Below are 25,400 nucleotides of genomic sequence, written 5' to 3'. Positions count from 1 at the left end.
ATGGAGGGTGCGGATCCTATTCAGGGTTGGCCACTGCTTGCGATGGAGGTCAAATCCCTGTGGTTTCACTGTGGGGTCTGTGATGACCTCTCCGTTGTTGATAAGAGATTTGGTAAGGGTATACCAGACCATGATGGAATAAGAAAGGGTTAACTCGTGAACTGGCTTGCATTGGAGAATGATTCAAGGAATTGGCTGATGGATTAATAAAGAAGGGCAAAATATTGTTGGGAGATGTGAATCAAAAGTTTTTTTTAGCAGACATTGCATATGATCAGGAAGGCACTGTTGAAAGGGTAGTGGGATTAGAATCTACTGAGAGGAATTAGACAGGCATTTACTACACTCTGAAAAAATAGCAGGGGCAATGTTGCTATTTGGATTGCTTTGCAGGGAGCCAGCCAGGGCTCGATGGGCCGAAGAATCTTCCTCGGTTTCCTAACAATTCTGTGGTTTGAAGCCTAAAATCCTTTCAACCTTTCATTTGTAACAGGAAATGTATCAAAACAAGCAGCTGTCATTCAAGCAATGAATTCAAATGAGAAACCTATTTTTTTAAAAAAAATCTCATATACAAGAGGATTTGTCAAAACCATTCTAGTGGTAGAGTTACTTTCATACTTATGATGCACAGTTAAATGGGTTCCACAGAAAATAAAATAAAGCTACAACATAAAACATAAGAAATCAACAATCTTCTAATTATTTTTAAATGCAATGAGCTGATTTAAGGTCAGACACGTTATTATAAAGCACTGTTGCCTGCAATCAAAATGTAACCTTTTCTTTGTATGCATGGGCACTTTTAATATTCTGGGATCATCATGTAGTCACAGCAGGAAGTTCAAGTGCATTAATCAAATTCAAGATGATAATTTTCTAAAGCAGCATAAAATTGTAGATTTTCAGCTGCATAATCTTAAGACAGATAAACAAATTACAGCAGCACACAAGCAGAAACAAAACTCCACTTCGCTGAGCATTCATTATCACATGCTATCAAGCAGTCATGCAGCTCCGTAGCAGTGGGCAACCTTTGGTGTGTTAGGGCTCAGAAAGCATAAAATAACATGATGGTGAGTTAACGGACCATGGCATGATAGATGATGTTGCACAGTGGCTGTTTACAGCTCCATGTCTGTACAATCTGTAACGCCTAGTGCATTGTGTTCAACATGCCGTTTGTTAATGTGAGATGATTCACACATTAGCTACGTCTCTTTCCCAAGTATCCCACAGTAAGCTCTCTATCTGTACGGTAATATACCTGGGCAATCAATGGAGGTAATAAAATAAATGTGCAAAGTGATAAAAATCTAATTACAATGGAAAAGGAATTTTACGGATCAGATGATTTATTTTTTATTCCGAATTGAGGAAGATGCAGTGTGCGGAATCAATGAAGAGAAAGATCACTACAGGAACGATATCAAACTGATGGCAATGATCACAGAAACCAGTCAAAAGGCAACGAGGTTCAACTAGCTAAAATGTCCATAAACTAAAAATGATAATTGACTGTGCCAATAATTAAGTCATTACTGTTAATCCTGGGCACTAAATTACCAGGTATTTTTGCCTGTTAAGATTCAATGCTGTCCGTTTTCTTGCCAGCAGTGTGAAGTGCCAACTAAATAATACAATATTTCAGGCATTAATATTGTTTGCAAGACAATCCTGCACACACCCTGAATGCCAGGCTAGCACTTTGCAAAACATCATTATTTAGAATAAAAAACAGGCCTTTTGGTTTGGTATGTGTCCCTCATCAAAGTTCATTTTATAATATTCCCCAATAAACAATTACAGGATGCCACCGAAATGCACTGAAAGAAATTAATTGCATTCGAAAGAAATTGTCATTCAGTGTGTTAAATGAAATCTATCAGGTATTAAAAAACTCTATTTTAATTCCTAACACGCATTGAGGAAAAGTGTTGAGGTGGTGGTCACTCAGTAAAAGCTATTACACTCCCATATGCTGGAAAGGTCCATTTATAACAGAAAAATGATATAAATACACTAACAAAGTAAGAACTGCAAAGCCACAAAAGTGATCTATTGCTATCTTAACAGTGACAATATTAATTTCAAAATCAGCATGAAAATTCACGTTGTACATCCAATAAATATTTGCTTTTTGGTTGCAGTTGTGATGAAGGATAAAATTTGGAAAATGGAATGTTAAACTGGGATTATGATCTGAAGACAGTGGCTATCTTTGCTAACAATGCTAACAGCTAACAACAGCCTGTTTCCTTTATCATCGGTACTTTTTCGCATATCTTTCATTCATTGTTCTTTATCTCTCTACATCATCGTCTCTATCTCTCGTTTCCCCCCCCCCCCCCCTCTGAGGAAGGGTCACGACCCGAAACGTCACCTCTTCCTTCTCTCCAGAGATGCTGCCTGTCCCGCTGAGTTACTCCAGCATTTTGTGTCTATCTGCTAGCTTTACTTGCCATCAGAGGCAGTGATAATGTTACTGGACGCGGGTCTGTTGTAGTGACCAGATTTACTGCAGCTGGTTTATATAAGAAAATAACTGCAGATGCTGGTACAAATCGAAGGTATTTATTCACAAAATGCTGGAGTAACTCAGCAGGTCAGGCAGCATCTCAGGAGAGAAGGAATGGGCGACGTTTCGGGTCGAGACCCTTCTTCAGCTGGTTGGTTTCTTCTTGGTTCAGAGCAGGACAAAGGTGATACTGGTTCACAATTGAAGCTTTCGGATCAAAGCTGCAGAAATATAATACTGCCAGAGGGTGAGTAACATACGAGGAATAGAAACATATGAAAGACATGGGGAGAATTACGTATGACAAATATTCCTTCTCCTGCCCAGATTATTATATTCTATGTGTATGAAGGAACTGCAGATAGACACAAAATGCTGGAGTAACTCAGCAGGTCAGGCAGAATCTAGGGAGAGAAGGAATGGCTGACGTTTCGGGTCGAGACCCTTCTTCAGACTGAAGAAGGGTCTCGACCCGAAACGTCACCTCTTCCTTCTCTCCAGAGATGCTGCCTGACCCGCTGAGTTACTCCAGCATTTTGTGTCTACCTGCGATTTAAACCAGCATCTGCAGTTTTTTTCCCCACACAAGGAACTGTAGATGCTGGTTTAAACCGAAGATAGACACAAATAGCTGGAGTAATTCAGCGGGACAAGCAGCATCTCTGGAGCAAAGGAATGGGTGATGTTTCGGGTCGAGACCCTTCTTCACACTAGTTAGGGAAGAGGGAAACGAGAGATGTAGACGATGATTCAGAGAAATAAAGAACAATGAATGAAAGATATGCAAAAGTGTAACGATGATAAAGGAAATGGGCCATTTATTCTGTGATCACTCTGTCAATCAGGCTTACCGACTCAAAAATTTCCTTGCTGCCCATAGGCAAGAATGCAACGATAATATAATATTTATAGAATTAAATATCTATATATTTTTTACATATTTCCTCAGAGCAAAATAAGGTGACATAAGATGCATATCATAGATATGTTTACATTAGAAAAGACCTATGGACAGAAAATGTCTGCTTTTCTCGTCCTCACTCAAATTAGTAATTAAGAATTTTTGTGGGAAATGGTGGTGGGGCAACCAATGTTTCATCAGAATGCAAAATGAGTCTGTTGCTAATGCATTGGTTTCCTCCCACACTCCAAAGACGTACAGGTATGTAGGTTAATTGGCTGGGTAAATGTAAAAAAAAATAAAAATTGTCCCTAGTGGGTGTAGGATGGTGTTAATGTACGGGGATCGCTGGGCGGCACGGACTTGGTGGGCCGAAAAGGCCTGTTTCCGGCTGTATATATATGATATGATGATGATATGATTACAGCCTTATCAAAAACTGGCATTTGGCTGCAAAATGATAGTATTCAGATAGTTAATCAGTTTATGTGCTTTGCAGAAATTCATAGGATTTGTTGGGAATGCCAAGTAGCATCAATTCACCTGGTCTCCCTTCACTTGATGATGGATAATAATAGAGCTTCAGTTCTCTGAACCTTAGAGATGTCTCGTGAATGGATAGCTAACATAAATTGCAAATTAAAGTCTTAATAAACGCTGAAATTGAATCTTAGTCGCAATGGCCATTTGGCACTTGGCTGTAGCTTTTCAAACAGTTTCAGGCAGGTTGTTTGCGAGAGGTTAGTGTGATGTGTCTGAATTATATTCCTTGTAGGATGACGGAGGCATAAGACATTTCATTGAGGGAGTCACAACACTGAGGGCAATTGAAAGTAAGAGGAACCGGATACCAGCTACCAGCCTTGGAGGGCATCTACAACACACGATGCCTCGGAAAAGCCACCAGCATCCACAAAGACTCTTCACACCCCTGCAACATTCTGTTCGAACCTACCATCGGGCAGACAATACAAGGCCTTCTACGCCCGCACCTCCAGACTCAGGAACAGCTTCATCCCCAGGGCCATAGCTGCTATGAACCGGTCCTGCTGAGCTGGATAGTCACATCGCACAGTGAACCGGCACAGATCTACTTGCACTTTATTCTGTTTTAAAACTGTTCTAATTTGTTTCTAATTTATTGCATCGTATGGGAGGCGCATTCCCAATCTCGTTGTACCCCTGTACAATGACAATAAAGATATATTGTATTGTATTGTATAAGAGAAAACAAAATTAAAGTGTGTATGAAGGAACTGCAGATGCTGGTTTAAACCACAGACAGACACTAAAAACTGGAGTAACTCGACGGGTCAGACAGCATCTCTGGAGAACAGGAATAGGTGACGTTTCGAGTCGAGACCCTTCTTCAGACTGAGAGTCAGGAGAAAGGGAAACGAGAGATATAGACGGTGATATAGAGATGTGTAGATCAAATGAATGAATGATATGCCAAAAGGTAACAATGAAAAGGAAACATAACATTGCTAGCTGTGGGTTAGGTGAAAACGTGTTACAGACAATGAAACTCACCAGGACAACAACTGGGATGGGGGAGGGACGGAGAGATAGGGGATGCAAGGGTTACCTGAAGTTAGATAAATCAATATTCAGATGCTGGGTTGTAAGCTTCCCAAGTGAAACAGCACAATAGATGTTCCTCCAATTTGCATTTGGCAAAGGTTTTACACTGATTCAGTATTTAGTCAGACAAGAAGGAAATGATCAGTGTAACATTCACCAGACATTGAGTCAACCTCAGGAGTCACCTGGATTCCAACTGTGTCCATGCAACACATTTCTGTTGAAGTAAAGGCCAGTCGATACGTAAAGTGTTAATTTTGCTCTTTCACCTAGGGAGGATACAGCAGACAACTTGTACGTTGTTTGAAATAGCCATCCCTGATGCCCTTTGATCACTTTCCTTTTTGAGCAGTTTAATTTCATATTGAGGCTCTATAAGGCACTGGTAAGGCCGCATTTGGAATATTGTGAGCAATTTTGGGCACCATATCTTAGGAAGGATGTGTTGACTCTGGAGAGGGTCCAGAGGAGATTTACAAAAATGATCCCAGGAATGAGTAGGTTAACCTATGATGAGCGTTTGTTGGCAGTTGGCCTACACTCGCTGGGGTTTAGAAGAATGAGGGGGGACCCCTGCCACCCCAGCAACGGACTGTTCCAGATGCTACGGTCAGGCAAATGCCTCCACTGTCACGCTGTGAAAACGGAGAGGATGAGACGGAGTTTCTTCCACAGGCCATCAGGACTGTTAACTTTTATAACTCCAGGGACTAAATTTTGTCTTCTCTATATTAACTTTATTAACTTTATTTATATGCTGTAACTGTAATTGTTTTTTGTGCACAATCCGCAGGCATTGCCACTTTCATTTCACTGCACATCGTGTATGTGTATGTGACAAATGAACTTGACTTGACCTCATTGAAACGTACAGAATAGTGAAAGGCTTGGATAGAGTGGATGTGGGTGGATGTTTCCACTGGTGGGAGAGTCTAGGACTTAAGGTCATAGCCTCAGAATTAAAGGACGTTCTTTTAGGAATGAGATGAGGAGAAATTCCTTTAGTCAGAGGGTGGTGAATCTGTGGAATTCTTTGCCACAGAAGGCTGAGGAGGCCAAGTCAGTGAATATTTTTAAGACAGAGATAGATAGATTCTTGATTAGTACGGGTGTCAGCGGTTATGGGGAGAAGGCAGGAGAATGGGGTTAAGAGGGAGAGATAGATCAGGCATGATTGAATGGCATAGACTTGATGGGCCGAATGGCCTAATTCTACTCCTATTCCTTACGACCTTATGAAAGTTACGAAGCACAATAGCATTAAACAATTATCACAACTCCCTCAAAACCTTTCCTTACGGTATGCACAATAGTAAGGAGGATAAAGATCTATAAAACTGTAATCTGTAATTCTATGCACAGACTGGTATGACACGGGAAATTTGCAGTCGAGCCAACTAAATGTTTATTCCTGCATTTACCCAGTATTAACGGAAGTTTGGGTTACCTACTTACCTTATGAATAAGATCCCATGCCAAATGTGACAAAAGAATCCGATCGCACCACGAGGGACACCTTGTATTCATGTATTGCTTTCCCTGATTTGAGTCCTCACTGTACGGATAGCTGGAAAAGAGAAACCAGGATCACTTACTTTTTTTATTGGGAAGAGATAATTATAAAGGAGAAAATGAAAGACTGTGTCGTTAAACATTTTCCATGGCATTTATGTTCCCAAATGAAAAAGTAATGGTATATACACGTGAAAGAAGACAATATCTTTTAATTCATTATTTGGAGCATTTAGCAAAGTGCTAAGCATGGTTTATTATTTTTTAATTTTTGTGACATGAAAAGTAATGACCTGTGTTTTATCCAACCAACCCCAAGCCCCCTCAGGAACTCTTCCAACACCTTTATAAACAGGATTTGCAATCGCCCACCTTTGTCATACAGAGATACAGCACAGAAAAAGGCCCTTTGGCACACTGTTTCTGCACTGAACACCAATTACCCATTTACACAAGCCTGAAATTAACATAATCTTTTTTTTTTAAATCCACGTTCGTAAAAATCTCCCCGAAATGCTCCCACTTGCTTACACAATCAGGACATTTTACAGTGGCCCATTAGATCTTATTTCTTTGGGATATGGAACAAAACCCGCACATCCAGAGGACAACCCATGGGGGTCGCAGGGATAACGTGTGAATTCCACACAGACAACACCCAAGGTCAGGATTAAAACCAGGTCTCTCTCGCAGTGAGACAGGAGCTCTACTGGCTGTGCCACTGGATCCTGCAGATTTGAGAGCACCTGCTGTGAGTTAAGAAAGTTGCTGACATCTGTTGAAGCCTCATGGATCAATCTGTGTGCTGCACATGGCCTTTGAACCAACAGTCGAATGGAGGATGATGTTTTCTGCGTTGAGGTTAGACACAAAATGCTGGCGTAACAGCGTTTCTGCTGGGGCCTCAATGTTAACAAGCAAGACAGGCAGCATCTCTGGATGGAAAGGAATGGGTGACGTTTCGAGAAGAGATCCTTCTTCAGACTTTGTCTGGTGCGATAAAGACGTTAGATGAAGCTCAGGGTTTGAAGTTGAATCTGATACTGCAGCACAGAGTTTCAAGGCACACAGACGGGAAATTGTGGCCACATTAGCCAGGAAAACAGCCAGGTTTAAATTTCCATTACTTTGCTTTCAACTTAGAGTCTTCAAGTTATAGAGCACAGAAACAGATCTTTTGGCCAAACTTGTCAATGGTGACTAAGACGCCCCTGCAAATGAGTCCCATTTGCTCCCATTAGGCCCATCTCTCTCTGAACCTTTCCTGTACATGTACCTGTCCAAATGTCTTTTATATGGTGTTGTTGTACCTGCCTCAACCACTTTCTCTGATAGCTCGTTCCATATACACACCACTCTCGGTGTAAAAAAGTTGACCCTCAGGTTTCTTTTAAATCTTTCCCCTCTTAACTTGAACATCAGGCATCTAGGTTTTGATTGCTCTTCCACGGGAAGTGCATTCACCCCAAAAATGCCTCTCATGATTTTATATATCGATGCATGGTCACCCTTCAATCTCCTAAGCTCCAGGGAATAAAGTCCTCAAAAAAACCCCATTAAGTACTAGAGTAACTCAGTGGGTCAGACAACATCTGAAGGACATGGATAGATGATGCTTTTGCCTGATATTTTAGAAGAGCATCTGAATCTCCCAATTTGTTGGCATGCAATAATTCTCTTTTCCAAATCTTTCTCTATTGAATATAATGATGATAACGATGAAATGATGTCAATATTCCCCTTAGTTCATTCCCAGCGGTATGAACATTGACTTCTCCAACTTTAGATAGTTCCTCTGTCCCTCTCTTCCCCTCCCCCTTCCCAGTTCTCCCTCTATCTTCCTGACTCCACTTATATCCTTCCTTTGTCCCGCCCCCCTGACATCAGTCTGAAGAAGGGTATGGACTCGAAACGTTCCCCATTCCTTCTCTCCTGAGATGCTGCCTGACCTGTTGAGTTACTCCAGCATTTTGTGAAATAAATACCTTCGATTTGTACCAGCATCTGCAGTTATTTTCTTACATTCCCCTTAGTTGAGTTTAGTTTATTGTGATGTACTGAGGGACGGTTTAGTTTGAGTAATGAGGTACAGTGAAAAGCTTTCGTTGTGTGCTAACCAGTCAGCGGAAAGACGATACATGATTACAACGGAGCCATCCGTAGTGTACAGATACATGGTAAAGGGCACATCTGCAGCCTCCAACACCTATTCTGCAACCGTTACACGATACTACAAAAATATGGCAGGTCTGGAAAATGTGGGGTTATGCATTTTTAGTGGAAAAAAAAGAAAAACTGAATATTGTTTAATTACAGAAATATAGAATATCATTAAAGCATATTTATCATGTTTTGTGCTGTTACATCAATGCACTGCACAGCTAATGAGATCTTTTTCTATTCCCTCTTTCACGAAACATCCTAAAACTACACTGTTTCTTATTTTAATTTATGATTGTAAGTTCAACTTGTGCTTTTTCAGAGCATGCACACTAACCTGAGTCCTTTAGAATTCTATGCAAATTGTTCATTTGCGATCAGTCCAACTGCAACCAGAGAGCAATCTATCTCATTGGGGACCCTCAGATTATCTTGTATCAGACTTTACTGATTTTACCGTGCACTAAACGTTATTCCCTTATCATGTGTCTGTGCACTGCGAATGGATCGATTGTAATCATGTATTGTCTGTCCGCTGACTGATTAGCACACGATAAATCTTTTCACTGTACCTCGGTACACATGACAGTAAACTAAACTGAGCAGACTAAACTAAACATTTGGAAGGCAGTAGAGAGAGCTTCAGAATAAGATCAGGAGAAAGACCTACCTTAGTAAAACACTGCTACCAGCATATTTTCACAGACAAGGTTTTCAACATTGCAGTGGGATAAGAGTAGAGATTTTATAACCCACCTTTAATCCATTAAACTAATAGGAAGGGATACAGATCTGTGCTGGGCCCTCAGCTTTTTATCATCTATACACTAAAACTCGTTTGTTTGTTTGTTTGTTCCTGAGCTACAGCTAAAACGGTACACGATAGAGCAGCAATTTTAGGTCCACCTTACTCATCGTCATCCCTTTGGTGCTAATGGAAGACGTTTCATTGAAATCAGTATTATATTTTTAAAGCTATTCACATTTTAAAGGGGAAGGAGGGAGAGGAAGGGGGGGAGGGGGATGAGGGAGGGAGGGGGGAGGTGGGGCGGCAGGGGGACGGGGGGGAGGGGTGGGGGGAGGGGGAGGGTGGGAGGAGAGTGTGCTGCAGCAATGCTGGAGAGGTTTGGGCCCAACGCGTCTACTTGGTCTAGTTTATATTAATGGTCAGGACTAAGTGAGTTGCAGCCAAAGTTGATGAAGCTACAAAGATAGCTAGGAAACCAAATTGTGAGGTAGCACATGCAAAGAGATGTTGATGGGTTAAGTTAGTAGGCAAAGATTTAGCAGATGGATATATAATGTGGGAAATCTGAGGTTACCCATTTTGGTGGACAGCTGAATAATGTTTAAATGGGAGAGAGAATGCAGTTCCACCTGCACTTTGATTTTTGCTTTATGATTTTTAGTAAAAGCTGGTAATTCTGTGAAATAAATTAAACTGATACTTTTTCAGAACAGTGAGGTTGAAAATCATACTGGAGTTGAGTACAAGGTGTGGAACTATTCAATGTTATTTGGGGGAATTTTAAGCTTGAAATGTGATTCTAGCGTTAACAAAATTGCTGCTGGGAGGTGAACAATTGACTTTCTTGTCGGGCATTAATATGCCCCAAAATGGATGCAATATTGCTTTACACTGGGTTAAGCCTATTTAAAACTCCACAGCACTTATTTCCTTAACACTGTAGGAAGAAATACGATTCTATTGTTACAAACCGGTGCCCACTCCCTGCCATATTGGGAACAATGGCTGGACACAGGGAGATTCTACTCATCCTCCTGCAACCAAACTTTCAGCTACTGTGTACGATCAAAGAGTGTAAGGAATTGGATCAAAGACCAACAGAAGTATCACTGCAATTGCCAGACTGATAGATCAATAGGCACCGATAATTTTAGTTTAGTTCAGTCTACAGCGTGGAAACCGGGCCTTCGACCCACCTAACCCGCGCCGACCAGTGATCCCCATGCAGTAGCACTATTCTCCACACTAGGGACAGTTTACAATTGTTACCAAAGCAAATTAACCTACAAACCTGTACGTCTTTGGAGTGTGGGAGGAAACCAGAGCAACTGGAGAAAACCCACGCAGGTCACGGGGAGAACGTACTAACTCCGTACAGACAGCACCTGTAGTCAGAATTAAACCCAGGTCTCTGGCGCTGTAAGGCAGCATTTCTACCGCTGTGCCACCATGCCATCCAATGATAATCATGATGGATTGGGAGGAACATAAGAGCTCAAGAAAGTCGAGCATGTGCAGGCAGTGGAATATTATATTCAGCTTGTACCATTCAATTCTTTTGACTTCAATGGAGCTGAATTTGTAAATATGGTGCAACACCTGACCACTATTCTACACATCCATTTTGTGCAAGGAACCAAGAATGAATTTCTGTAGGATCTGCAGTTTGACAATGAAAATCTACTTCCCGGTTTTTATTTCAAATCTCCCACGGTGATCTGTAGTGGTTTCAGCAGAGAGAATCCCTGCCTACACAACAACATTAGTGTTGCAGTGAATCAGGAACAGCTAATGACAATGTTAAAATCAATGAGCGAATATATTCAAAGATAATACCTCCTTGTGAACTGGGACATTGAGTTTAAGCCATTAAACATTAAAGAAAAATAAGAAATGCATTGTAAAAGCCAACAAGACTATTTAAAACTATATGCCTGCTTCTTAATTTTGTTGTAAAACTACCAAAGTCGATGAAGCTCACCAAAAATTGACATTGCACCTGAATAAATAATGCTATAAAAGCTATTGCAAAGGACCTTTGAATTGAAAGCTGGAATAATGCATTTTTTAAAATGCGAATTCATTGCTTTCATGTTAATAAGATCTCTTATTTTTTTAAGGAGATTCTTTTCTGTGGTTTTATTAATAGCATGGCATTATGATAAAAACATGTCCAACGGCAGCTTTCTTGCAGAATAAACTACGAGATGTCTAGCTCATTTGAAAAAAATAATCAGTATGGTAAACACAGCACTGCAAACATTACAGTTAAAATACAATGTGTTAAACAGCTGCTACTTGCAAATGTTACAATAACACCATGGTGACCAAGCTAACAATAGGGTCAAAGGTTTCAGAAGAAAATGGGGTCAATCAGGCTGCAGGAGCAAAGGACGAGTAGTGCAAATATTACTTGAATCACTACACTGCATATCAGATCAAAATTACAAGGTAGGTTTTGCTACAGTATATCCTTGATCCCTTCTGTCGGCATAAGCTGACAAGATGCCTTTCAGAAAAGCCTGCAAAAGCTAAATTTTATGCTCCAATGCTGTTAACTGTGACATGAATTTTTACGTAATGGAAGAAATGTTAAATAGGGGCTGACTTCTAATTAACAACATTCAATGATCTCACTGACCAGCAACCACATCACTTCAAATTTGCTAATAAGGCCACAAAATAAAAGGCGAGATTGCAAATGAGAAGTCCTGGACAAGATTTCATTAACCCCAATGTAAACTACACTGGGATCTCCTGTTCTTGCATATCCCTGCAGGTTACATGGCAACCCAATACAATGAAAAACATGTGCAGGTCACTCCAGCATGCTGATTAATTTCTCAAGATTAGTATTCCTGAATGCTTATCAGAATGCAAACTTCACTAAAGGGTGTGTACAATGGCAAAAAAAAAATCACTTTTAAACAATGTCACTTTACAACCTTCCAGAGTCAATACCGTAATTAATGAATTGCCTGATAATGCGACAATTACTTACATGTTTGCCCTTCCTGAAGAAGTCTTCATTCACAACCGCCTCCATCTTACTCATTAATGGTTGTACACTGATATTCCCGAATTAAAAAGATACCCCCTCTGCTTTACTGCTAATAGTTGGAGCTGTCAAGGGTGTGTTTAGTTTTGACTAACACTTACTTTCAGACTAAAGTGATCAGTTCAGGGAATAAAATTTTAAATAAAACTCGCAGTGAATTCTCAAGCCAAGTTAGGCGTATCCTCACGCACCTTATTGGCATGAATCACAGACATGATTCATCCTGACATGAATCTGCTGTGAGACTCAGGGCCTGGTCACCAGACTGAAATTGCATTATGGGTTACATTGGAAAGTGGGCATGACATCACTTTTCTTGTGTCAACTGCTCAAAGAAATTAAATTGGGGAATAAGGCAATGGCAGAAAATGTTAAAAAAAATGATGCATGAAGGAACTACAGATGCTGGTTTAAACCAAAGATAGACACAAAAAGCTGGAGTAACTCTGCGGGTCAGACAGAATCTCTGAGGAAAAAGAATTCTTCTGGAGAAGGGTCTCAACCCGAAATGTCACCTATTCCTTTTCTCCAGAAATACTGTCTGATCTGCTGAGTTACTCCAGCTTTTTGTGTCTATGTTAAAAAGTATGTTGTGTCTATCTTCATGGAAAAGAACCTAGGAGACCTGCTTAAGATAATGGTGAATTACAGACACAGAGTGGATGACAGGAAATCAAAAGAAAAAAAATATTTGGTTAAAAAATCTTTGGAAGAAATTAATAGAACTGAAAGGCAATAAATCACTGGGACCAAAAGATCTACATCCTAAGATTGAAGATGATGGCTATGGAATTAGACATTTTTATCTCCAAAACTCCATACAGTTGAGAGAGATTGCACAGAATGGTTTAGGTTTAGATCTGTTATAGTCACATGTACCTGAGTATAGTGAAAAGGTTTGTTTTGCATGTTGTTATTATTGCACTATTATTGTTTGTTTGTTTCTTATGTGTACGTGTGCGAGTGTGTATTTACACGCACTGAACTTTTTTTTTCTCATTTATTATACTGTTTACAGTGTACGATGTTTACATATTCTGCTGTGCTGTTGCAAGTAAGAATTTCATTGTTCTTTCTGGAACATATGACAATAAAAACACTCTTTCCTCACAACTCTTGACTACTCAATCAGATCAGATAAAAGCACAGAAATACAATCAAGTCAAAGGGGAAGCTACAGAATATGGTAGGTAGACACAAAATGCTGGAGTAACTCAGCGGGTCAAGCAGCATCTCTGGAGAGAAGGAATGGGTGACGTTTCGGGTCGAGACCCTTCTTCGGACTGATGCCAGGGGAGGGGGCGGGACAAAGATAGAATGTGGTCGGAGACAGTAAGACTGGTGGGAGAACTGGGAAGGGGGAGGGGATAGAGAGGGAAAGCAAGGATCTGTCGGAAGTTAGAGAAGTCAATGTTCATACCGCTGGGGTGTAAACTACCCAAGCAAAATATGAGGTGCTGTTCCCTCCAATTTGCGCTGGGCCTCACTCTGACAATGGAGGAAGCCCAGGACAGAAAGGTCAGATTGGGAATGGGAGGGGGAGTTGAAGTGCTGTGCCACCGGGAGATCAAGAAGGTTAAGACGGACTGAGCGGAGGATATGCAAAATATAGTTCTCGGCATTGTAGTGCAACAATTCCATAGACAAAGTCCAATATTCACAATGGGGTAGAGCTGAATTGAACAGTACCCTAGCTTATGTAGGGAGTTCAGAAGTCTGATAACGGAAGCTATTCTGAGTCTGGTGGTGCACTTCTGTACCTCTTGCAGAGGGGAGCAGGGAGAAGAAGGAATGATCGGGGTGGGGCAAATCATTGATTATGTTGGCTGCTTTTCCGAGGCAATGGTGGGGATTCAGCTCTGTTTGATGTCTGAGCTGCATCCACAACTCTCTGTAGTTTCCTGCGGGTTTGGGCGGAGCTGTTCCAAACTGAGCTGTGATGGAAGTGGCAAATGAGAGAAAGGAGAAAGAGAAAATACAAAGAATTTTAGACCGACCAGCTTGTGGCAGGGAAAGTGCTGGAGTACAATGGTAGAGTTAATCATGTACTAGTGCGAGGGGGTAGTATTGGACAGAATCAGCATGGATGTATGCAAGGGAAATCGTGTGTGACAAATCTGTGGAGTTTTTATGAGGTTTGCAACCAGCAGAATTGGTAAGGTTAAATCAGTCGATCTTTCACAAGGCCTTTGAAAAGGTGCTACAGACGGACGTAAACAAAAAGACAGTGCATGGTATCAGGGTAGTATACTGGCAAGGGCTGAAGCAGAGTTAACGGGCAGAAACTGAACACAGATGCAGTCATTGCCTCTCCCTACAACTGAGAGCCAACTCACAATCCTAGTAAATAATCATAATCATGCCCGGTGCCCTAAAGATCCCAGTTTCCCAGACCTCCCTGTGCAGCGTAACCCACCTGCCCCGCTGATTCCCCTTCCCACCACGTGTGTTGGACTAAGGCCTGAAACCATTGTTTGCTATTGCATTCTCTGTGCACAAGCTATGCAAGGTCTGCTCCCTAACTTGAGATTCTGAAGTTTAAAATGGCTTCACCACAAGTTTCATTTATCCCTGAGTCAATTAAAACTCAGTTCTGATGTTCAGTTCAGTTGCAGGATTGCCATGTCTTTCACCAATTGGATACCGTTGCAGCATCAGGTTCATGCCAATAGTATTAAATCGTTTGATTAGTATGCCCATATAATCTATATTGTCTATAAGATAATTAGGGGATTGGACACATTAGAGGCAGGAAACATGTTCCCAATGTTGGGGGAGTCCAGAACAAGGGGCCACAGTTTAAGACTAAGGGGTAGGCCATTTAGAACGGAGATGAGGAAGAACTTTTTCAGTCAGAGAGTGGTGAAGGTGTGGAATTCTCTGCCTCAGAAGGCAGTGGAGGCCAGTTCGTTGGATGCTTTCAAGAGAGAGCTGGATAGAGCTCTTAAGGATAGCGGAGTGAGGGGGTATGGGGAGAAGGCAGGAACGGGGTACTGATTGAGAGTGATCAGCCATGATCGCATTGAATGGCGGTGCTGGCTCGAAGGGCTGAATGGCCTACTCCTGCACCTATTGTCTATTGTCTATTGTCTATTGTCTATAATATCCATTTTCTGCCTCTGAGCATTCACAGATATTTCCAGGATCTTCAAAGACAAAATTCCTTTGGTTACCAGGCATGACGCAGTACTAGCTGTGCAAATTACTCAGCTGCTGAAATTTGGCTGGAGTACAATCAATGTATCAAAACCAGGAGGAAGATGTCCTTCCACTATGAACTATTCACACATGTGACTGAAAATACCAACCATGAGACACTTTGTACATATTGCTATGTAGCATTCAATTGAGCTCCTAAAGGTTCTTCATATGGCACATCCATCAGCAAACCTATCTTCTTGCACTTCTAAATCAACAGTGACATACAGTATACCCCTAACTCAAATCTGCTGGTGCCAAATATTCATACAAGCCTTCATCACTCAAGGTTCATTTCTATATTGGACATAGACCCAAAATGCTGGAGTAGCTCAGCAGGGCAGGCAGTATCTCTGGAGAAAGGAATAGGTGACGTTTTGTGTCAAGACCTTCCGATTCCCAAAACGTCACCTATTTCTTTTCTCTAGAGATGCTGCCTGACCTGCTGAGTTACTCCAGAATTTTGTCTATCTTTGATGTAAACCAGCATCTGCAGTTCCTTCCTATTCACTTCATTTCTATACTATTCTTCACACTGTACCATGTCACACAAAAACTAACTCCACCAACTGCCCAATGGGCTATATTCTTTCCTGCACAAAACTTTCTTTGAAAGCTTCCCATCTTTACCAATCTTCATCAATTTCCTTTTCCCTTCTTAAGTCCCCTCAAAATCTTCGTCTTTGATCTTAAATATCATTTGGTGGCCTTGTTCTATCTAAACATTGCAGATTTCTTTAGCTCTACATTTCATATACACTGATGTTGTTTTTCTGACCTCTGCACTGTAGACTACTACCTTTCCAATCGACCATTGATGGAGCCTCTAACTCTAAAATTTATTTTCCAAATCTCTTTAACTTGCCCGAGTCATCCCACCCTCAAAAATCTCTTCAAAATATATTGTTTTAATCTTAAGTCTTGACTTGCACAGCCCCTTAAATTTTCTATGGTGTATAAAGCGCTGTACAAATGGATGGTGTTTTGTGTACTGGCCAACGGTTTTGTCTCCTTGATTATTGCTTTTTTCCCTGTAATATAATTAATGGGGCTTTGTACATCGTTTGGTTGAAATAGATAAAGTTACATTCCCTTGCCTTGTGTTTTGATTTAAAGAATGCAATACAAGCTGTAAATTCATATTGCTTACGCTCAAGAAGTCATCCATCAGGTCAGTTGTGACAGGATTGAACACTACACACATTTGTGCTGAATTTGGCTTTCCCATGTTAGTGTTCATTCTGGAGCCAGAGAGGCGTGACATGGAAATGAAGCTGTGCCGTGCTCTCATTAAATATTTCAAAGCCTCTTATTATGATAAACTCATATTCACAAAGCAACGTCCTCCAAATTTGCTCTTGGCAAGTATCTTTTATCATTGAGAGGCATGTTAGTGACATTGTACAGTCAACGTCTAAGACCAGTTTATTTTGGTGCTGCTTTTAGCTGATCAAATGTACTTGCTTTTTTAAACATTAAAACAATTGTGTTATTGCCCGAGTGTGCAATCTGTTTCCACAAGCTGAAATTGTCTCAGAGGTGATGATATCTCAGAAAGTTGCCTATTGTTTTCAATGATAAAAGACCTACTTAGACGTCTGTGTGTACCGAAACAATATCAAGATCCCAATTAAATCATTTTATTTGAAAGATCATATTTCTGTTTAAATTTTACTCCAATATTCAGCGCATCTTGCCTAACTTCTACAATGGTTGCAAGCAATCTAAGGGGAAGAAAAAGAGCCATGGTTGACATTAAACATTAGGTGATGAATAATTAGTCTTATGCAGTTCATAAAATTAAATGATAATTTGTTAAAAGTCTCAGTTGTATTATTTATGAACCCATTAGGCATTGATTATGTTTAAAACTGCTAATGTGCCCAGAGGGGAATACATTGCAGTTGCAGCCGTGGCGATTAAACGAATGGCTCCTTTCCCACATCAGGGTGTTTGCCAGGTCTAGACTACAGCGATGAAGAGAGCAATCATATACAGTTATCCCTTCACCGTTTGGTGTTTAAGAATAATTTGATACTAGCTTGATGCTTGCCCTGGCAAGTTAGCAGACATGCTCGAAACTCTGCAGGTCTGTGTGGACAGGTCAGAAAAGTAACTTGGGATCAAACTATCAAAAGAGAAAAAAGATGCAATATTTATCTTCTGTGACAGTTGGGAACAAGCTGAATGAAAAGTAAACTAATTATACATCTTACTCCTGGAATACTGATACAGTCTTAAGAAAAGGTTTTGGTATTTGTTGCTCTACCAGAAGTGCATATTAAATAATGAACTCACATAATCGTTCCAAATAATGTCAATATCTGAAAAGCATTTACTAAAGACAACCTTTATTTTATTTTATTTTATTGTATTTTGTTCTGAAGAACTAGGAACAGTTAATTACTTAAATGAATTGTGTGTGTCCTCACTCTGATTCGATTTAACAACCTCATTATTTATAATTATTACACTCTTCATGTGACTGATTAGGAATGGCCTGAACATGGGAAACTCAATCGTATTTAAGACATCTCAATCAAAGATGCTTCTTTCAAACAAATTCAATAACTTAATTAGCCTATATTCAAAATTGAAGGATTTAAAATGTGATACCCATGAACAGTCTGCTCGAGGAACTCAGCGGGTTAGTCAACATCCGTGGAGGGAAATGGACAGTCGAGATATTGGATCAGGACTGACAAGCCCAGTTGAAGAGTCCTGACCCATTACAAGAATGATGCCAGGAATGAGTAGGTTAACCTACGATGAGCGTTTGTCAGCACTGGGCCTGTACTTGCTGGAGTTTAGAAAAATGAGGGGGGACCTCTTGGAAACCTACAGAATAGTGAAAGGCTATTGGATAGAGTGGATGTGGTGAGGATGTTTCCACTAGTGGGAGAGTCTAGGACTAAAGGTCATAGCCTCAGAATTAAAGGACGTTATTTGAGGAAGGAGATGAGGAGGAATTTCTTTAGTCAGAGGGTGGAGAATCGGTGAAATTCTTTGCCCCAGAAGGCCGTGGAGGCTGTCAATGGATATTTTTAAGGCAGAGATAGATATATTTTTGATTAGTACAGGTGTCAGAGGTTATGGGGAGAAGGCTTGAGAATGGGGTTAGGAGGGGGAGATAGATCAGTCATGATTGAATGGGCCGAATGGCCTAATTCTACTCATTCTAATGACCTTATGACTGATACTACTGGACCTGGTGAGTTCCTCCAGCAGATTGTTTGTGGATAACTCCAGATTCCAGCACCTGCAGCATCTTGTACCTGTAAAATTTGTTATGCTTCGATATAAATTGATTTATGTTAATGTTTCTTTTGCAAATCCAAGAGCTGAATACAGTCAGAAATATTATATTTTCTTTTAAAACTGTCAGCATTTAAACTATTTTTCAGTTGAATGGCTTCCTCATGACAATTAAAACACAAAGTACTTGTGCTACAAGTCGAGGATAAGCACTCAACTAAGAAAACATGTTCAAAGCCAAAGTATTATCCAATTATCTAACTAAATATACCAACTTAGAATAAATAACACCGTATGCAAAAAAACAGCTACCTACACATCATGTAGCTCTTAAAAAAAACTAATCCTGTAGATGCAAGTATATCATTGGGGCTATCAAGTGGGCACCTTGCTTCACTGGTGTTTCGTTGAGTTCGGCCCACGACACCTCGGGAAGGCGCAACAGTTGGTTCTGGCGTCCCAGAATCCCCTATCCCCTATCCCCTATCCCCTATCTCCCCCTCTCTCCCCCTCTCCCCTCTCTCCCCCTCTCCCCTCTCTCCCCCTCTCCCCTCTCTCCCCCTCTCCCCTCTCTCCCCCTCTCCCCTCTCTCCCCCTCTCCCCTCCCCCCTCAATACCTGCTCTCACCACCTATGCTACCAGTATCTACTAAATAAAGGAAGGAAGCTGCAGCCAATTAGCTCACTCCAACAAATGCTAAACACCTGCATCCTATGTTCCACTAATCCTAGCCCATCATTAAACTTGTGACACATACACATACTGCGTGTCATACGTTTTCTTTCTGTCCCCAACTGACACTATTTCTTCTGAATATTGACTTCTCTAATTTCAAGTAACTTTGCTTTCACTCTCTCTCCCTCCATCCCTCCCTGCCCTTCCCAGTTCTCCGGCCAATCTGACTGTCCCCAATTACAAATGTATCTCTGTGTGCTTTGTTGTCATCTTCTCCTACCTGATCTATTCCACATTTTCCTTGAGCTGCATCTCTTTTGATGTCTCGTTTTTACACCTTACCCTTCCTTATCTCTGTGTCTCCCTCTTCCCCGACTCAGTCTGAAAAAGGGTCTCGACCCAAAATGCCACCCATTCCTCTATCCAGAGAAGCTGCTTGTCCCTCTGAATTACTCCAGCATTTTGGGCCTCTCTCAGCTCCTGTAAGATCCCTTTAAAAGGGATTTGAATTCAGGTACTCGTTCTGTTAAATCTATTGCGCACCTGTCAAAATATTAATTGATTGAAAGATATAGTATGGAAACAGGCCCAATGGCCCCCTACATCCTCGCTGACAATCGATCACCCATTCTCACTATTTATTCGCAAAATGCTGGAGTAACTCAGCAGGTCAGGCAGCATCTCGGGTGAGAAGGAATGGGTGACGTTTCGGGTCGAGACCCTTCTTCAGACTGAAGAAGGGTCTCGACCCGAAACGTCACTCATTCCTTCTCTCCCGAGATGCTGCCTGACCTGCTGAGTTACTCCAGCATTTTGTGAATAAATCGATTTGTACCAGCATCTGCAGTTATTTTCTTATACTACCCATTCTCACTAGTTCTCTGTGATCCCACCTTTGCATCCATTCTCTACACGCTAGGAGGCAACTTGCAGAAGCCAATTAACCTGCAAACGCGTATGTCCTTGGGAAGTGGGAGGAAACTGAAGCACCCGGAGGAAATCCATGTGGTCCACAGGGAGAATGTCCAAATTCCACACAGATATCACCAAAAAGGACAGGATTCAACCAGGGTCTCTGGCACTGTGAGGCAGCAGCTCTACAAGCTGCACTGCTGAACTACTCAGACATCCAGGAATGTGCAGAGTACTCCAGATGTGATCTGATCAGAGGTTTTGTCTAAAACTGCAAGAATGCATGCAATATCTTCTACTCTAATGCTCCTGATAAAAACTCCATCTTTTTTTGATTTTTTTTATACTTGCACCTACATTTAAATAATCCAGGAACTAGTTGTTTAGACCTCCATTGCTTCTAGTTTATCACCATTTATATTACTATTCACCAACTACCATCTTTAGATCCACAGTAGCATATTTGCCTTCATTGAAATCCACGCCATGGTTTTGCCCATCCATGTCACTTACTTGTTTCTGTATGATAATGCTTCAATCTCCACTATTTCAATGAGGTCTAAATTAGTCATCAGCAAACTTAAATGCGTGATTTTCTAACCTAATGTCTTTAAGTTTAGATTTTAGATTTTTTTAGATTTAGAGATACAGCGCGGAAACAGGCCCTTCGGCCCACCGGGTCCGCGCCACCCAGCGATCTCCGCACATTAACACCATCCTACACACACTAGGGACAATTTTTACATTTGCCCAGCCAATTAACCTACAATCCTGTACGTCTTTGGAGTGTGGGAGGAAACCGAAGATCTCGGAGAAAACCCACGCAGGTCACGGGGAGAATGTACAAACTCCGTACAGACAGCACCCGCAGTCAGGATCGAACCTGAGTCTCCGGCGCTGCGTTCGCTGTAAGGCAGCAACTCTACCGCTGTGCCACCGTGCCGCCCATCCATGTCACTTACTTGTTTCTGTACGATAATGCTTCAATCTCCACTATTTTAATGCGGTCTAAATTAGTCATCAGCAAACTTAAATGCGTGGTTTTCTAACCTAATGTCTTTAAGTTATTTGTAAACATAGTGAATCTGCAATGAATTTGTCATTTATGAGTGTTTTGGAAGGAGACCATTATAACTATGAATCACTGTAATCAATAAATTCAGTGTGGGCGGGACCAAGATTTTCCCATTAAAATGAACTACCGATCATTTCTCGATTAACATTTGCTTTAGCCTGAGCTCATTGCTAGCATTCTTATATTCTGGGTGAAAAGGAAAGGTCTCAAGGGCTATGTCAGTTTAATATCAAAAGACCGCTGCATTGCCGGACGTATGATTCGGCATTAAACTGAAAGCCTCTCTTTCCTCCCTGCAGATGTGAAACATTCCTGGGCACTGGCCAAAGGCAGCAGATGAATCCTCTAGTATCTCTGTCAACAGTAATCCTCCACCAGCAACACTAAATCCAGGGTGCTTGGTCAGTTATCTCATTACTGCCTGTGAAAACTTAATGCCACAATTGCCTTTAGGATGACAGTCGCAACAGTTCAAAGGTAATTTGATAGCTGTGCAGTGCTTTGGGATGTTACTGGGGATGGAAGCCACTAGATTAATGCAATTTCTTTCCACTTCATTCAGTGAGGATGGGACTGTTGTGGTATTTCCTGTCTGAATTTCGCCATGCATCACTGCTCTCTTTTAAATACTGTAAATTAATGACTTCATCATGGGCATGATTTCAAAATTTGCAGATGATTCGACACTTGGAAATATGGTTAACCGAACTGGGGATATAGAGGGGCTTTCATATTGGGCAGATGCATGAAAGATGAAAGCTAATGCAGAAAAGTGTGTTATTCTGGTAGAATGCAGGGTTGAGGCAAAGTAAGTTAAGTGACAAAATGCAGAGGTGGATGCAGAACATAAGGAGTTACAACCCCTCATTTGTATCCACCTATCACTTGCCAAGCATTGCCCCACCCCCACCTCCACCTCTCTTTGCCAGCTTTTATCCCGCTACTCAATCAGTCCGAAGTAGGGCCTCGACCCAAAGCATTGTCTGTCCATCCCCCCTCAGCTGCTGCCTGACCAGCTGAGTTACTCCAGCACTTTGTGTTTTGCTTCGAGCTTTGTGTAGTTATGCCTGTGACAATGCAAGGGCAGATTTAGAAAGCTGTTAAAATGCAAGTGGGATCCTTGACCGTAGAAATATAAATATTGAATGCAAAATTAAGATTATGTTGAAACTTAAGAAAGCAGTGGTTCGAGTTGTCAAAATATTGTGAACAATTCCGGACTTGATGATATGAGAAAATTCAGGTCCTTTAAAGGGCAAAAAAAGGATTTGTTGAAATGGTACTAAGAATACAAGATGTGAATTATCCCTTGGTTTGGTGAGCTAAACCAGTGCTCCACATGGTGCTATCACACATTTAGTTTCACCCACAAGTAAGAGTGAATCTGGCTAAAAAGCCATTTGAAACCCCATTGTGATGGTTTCCACTCAGAAGCATGCTAAAATATTCAATTCAACAATTTGAATTGGGAAGAGTGCCACAAGGGTAGCACGGTGCCATAGAGGCAGAGTTGCTGCCTTACAGCGCCAGAGACCCGGGTTCGATCCTGACTACGGGTGCTGTCAGTACAGAGTTTGTACGCTCTCCCAGTGACCTGTGTGGGTTTTCTCCGAGATCTTCAGTTTCTTCCCACACTCCAAAGACGCACAGGTTTGTAGGTTGATTGGCTTGGTGTAAATGTAAAATCGTCCCTAATGTGTGTAGGATAGTGTTGGTGTGCGGGGATCACTGGCCAGTGCGGACTGGGTGGGCCGAAGGGCCTGTTTTTCCGCGCTGTATCTCTAAACTAAACTAAACCCCATGAGAACCAGCCACTCACAACCATGGTCACCCAGTGCGATAAATGTCAGGAGGATCATCAGGACTGGCAGGAGCGCCTCCCGCCTGGATCGCACCTTAGGAAAAGCCTAAGTTGTTAAACAATAGTGGCAAGCCATTTCATTAAATGATCACACATTCATTTGTTAATGTGTTTTGATCAGTGGAGGTGTTTCTGCAATGGAAAACGTGAAAGATTATGTGGTGTCATCTAGGCTTTCTCAGCTCATTACTGGTGGACTATCATGACGTTAACGATTGGTGTGTAGATAGGTCAATTTGTCTGGTATGGGATCTGGAATGGATTTACCAATTGAAAAGCATTTGTTTGTCTGGGAAGTTTGCAAGTTACACCAAAAATCTCTAATTCATGGCAGTTAATGGAGAAGTGAGTGTTCAAAAGGTGAACGATAACATTTTCAAGTATGTACCTGATAGTGAAAACTCGTGTGAAAATTGGGAGTAAATGGCAGTGCAGATTTCCAATGGACACAATTATATCTGCAGCTGATTGCTAGAGCAATCTAATGCTAGTTAAATTGTTTTTAAGTGAGATTTCTTCACAAAAGCAGATATTAACCATTCCAATTTCTTGGCATGAGTTCATTGGAGAGACTACAGAAACTGGGTCACTTATCATAAGGTCATAAAGTGATAGGAGCAGAATTAGGCCATTCGGCCCATCAACTCTACTCCGCCATTCAATCATGGCTGATCTATCTCTCCCACCAACCCCATTCTCCTGCCTTCTCCCCAAAACCCCTGACACCTGTACTAATCAAAAATCTATCTATCTCTGCCTTAAAAATATCCATTGATGGCCTCCACAGCCTTCTGTGGCAAAGAATTCCAGAGATCCACCACCCTCTGACCAAAAAAATTCTCCTCAGCTTCTTCCTAAAGGAACGTCCTTTAACTCTAGTCCTAGACTATCCCACTAGTGGAAACATCCTCTCCACATCTATTCTATCCAAGCCTTTTCCTACTCGGTACGTTTCAATGAGGTCCCCCTTCATTCTTCTAAACTCCAGCGAGTACAGGCCCAGTGCTGTCAAATGCTCATCATATGTTAACCCACTCATTCCTGGGATCATTCTTGTAAACCTTCTCTGGATCCTCTCCAGGGCTAGCACATCCTTCCTCAGATATGGTGACCAAAATTGCTTACAATACTACAAATGCGGCCTGACCAGCGCCTTATAGAGCCTCAGCATTACATCCCTGTTTTTGTATTCTAGCCCTCTTGAAATAAATGCTCGGATTGAGTTTGCTTTCTTTACCGCTGATTCGACTTGCAGATTATCTTTTTGGGTATCCTGTACCACCACTCCCAAGTCTCTTTGCACCTCCAATTTCTAGATTCTCTCCCCATTTAGAAAATAGTCTACGCCTTTATTCCTACCACCAAAATGCATGACACCACACTTTGTTACACTATATTCCATCTGCCACTTCTCTGCCCACTCTCCCAAACCTGTCCAAGTCCCTGCTTTCTCTGCACTACCTGCCCCTCCACCTATTTTCATATCATCGGCAAACTTTGCCACAAAGCCTTCAATCCCCTCATCCAAATCATTAATATACAATGTGAAGAGTAGCGGCCCCAGCACCGACCCTTGTGGAACACCACTAGTCATTGGCAGCCAACCAGAAAAAGCCCCCTTTATTGGCGCTTTTTGCCTTCTGCCATCCAGCCTCTGGTCCTCGATTCGCATACTCTGGGCAAGATAACCTGTTATCTATGCCAGTGTCTGCCCTTTGATACCGTGGGCTCTCATCTTCCTCAGCAGGCTCACCTGTGGCACCTTATCCTTGCAACAGGTAAGGTTAAGAGGAGGAATGGGTGGCGTTTCGGGTCGAGACCCTTCTTCGGTCTGAAGAAGGGTCTCGACCCGAAACGTCACCCATTCCTTCTCTCCCGAGATGCTGCCTGACGTGCTGAGTTATTCCCGCATTTTGTGAATAAATCGATTTGTACCAGCATCT

The 25,400-nt window shown here is 41.5% G+C and overlaps 1 protein-coding gene across 2 annotated transcripts in view; it reads right to left on the bottom strand.

Moving 5' to 3' along the window:
* inpp5a (inositol polyphosphate-5-phosphatase A) overlaps nucleotides 1–25,400 on the bottom strand; it is a 544,352-nt gene that overhangs the window by 19,544 nt on the left and 499,408 nt on the right. For both annotated transcript variants that reach the window (XM_078413693.1, XM_078413692.1), the window contains exon 13: nucleotides 6,459–6,570. In XM_078413693.1, the coding sequence (XP_078269819.1) occupies nucleotides 6,459–6,570 (112 nt within the window). The remainder of the gene's footprint in view (nucleotides 1–6,458; nucleotides 6,571–25,400) is intronic.

Source organism: Rhinoraja longicauda, chromosome 16 (assembly GCF_053455715.1).
Source record: "Rhinoraja longicauda isolate Sanriku21f chromosome 16, sRhiLon1.1, whole genome shotgun sequence".
NCBI lineage: Eukaryota > Metazoa > Chordata > Chondrichthyes > Rajiformes > Arhynchobatidae > Rhinoraja > Rhinoraja longicauda.
This window is presented reverse-complemented; position numbering and strand designations above follow the sequence as displayed.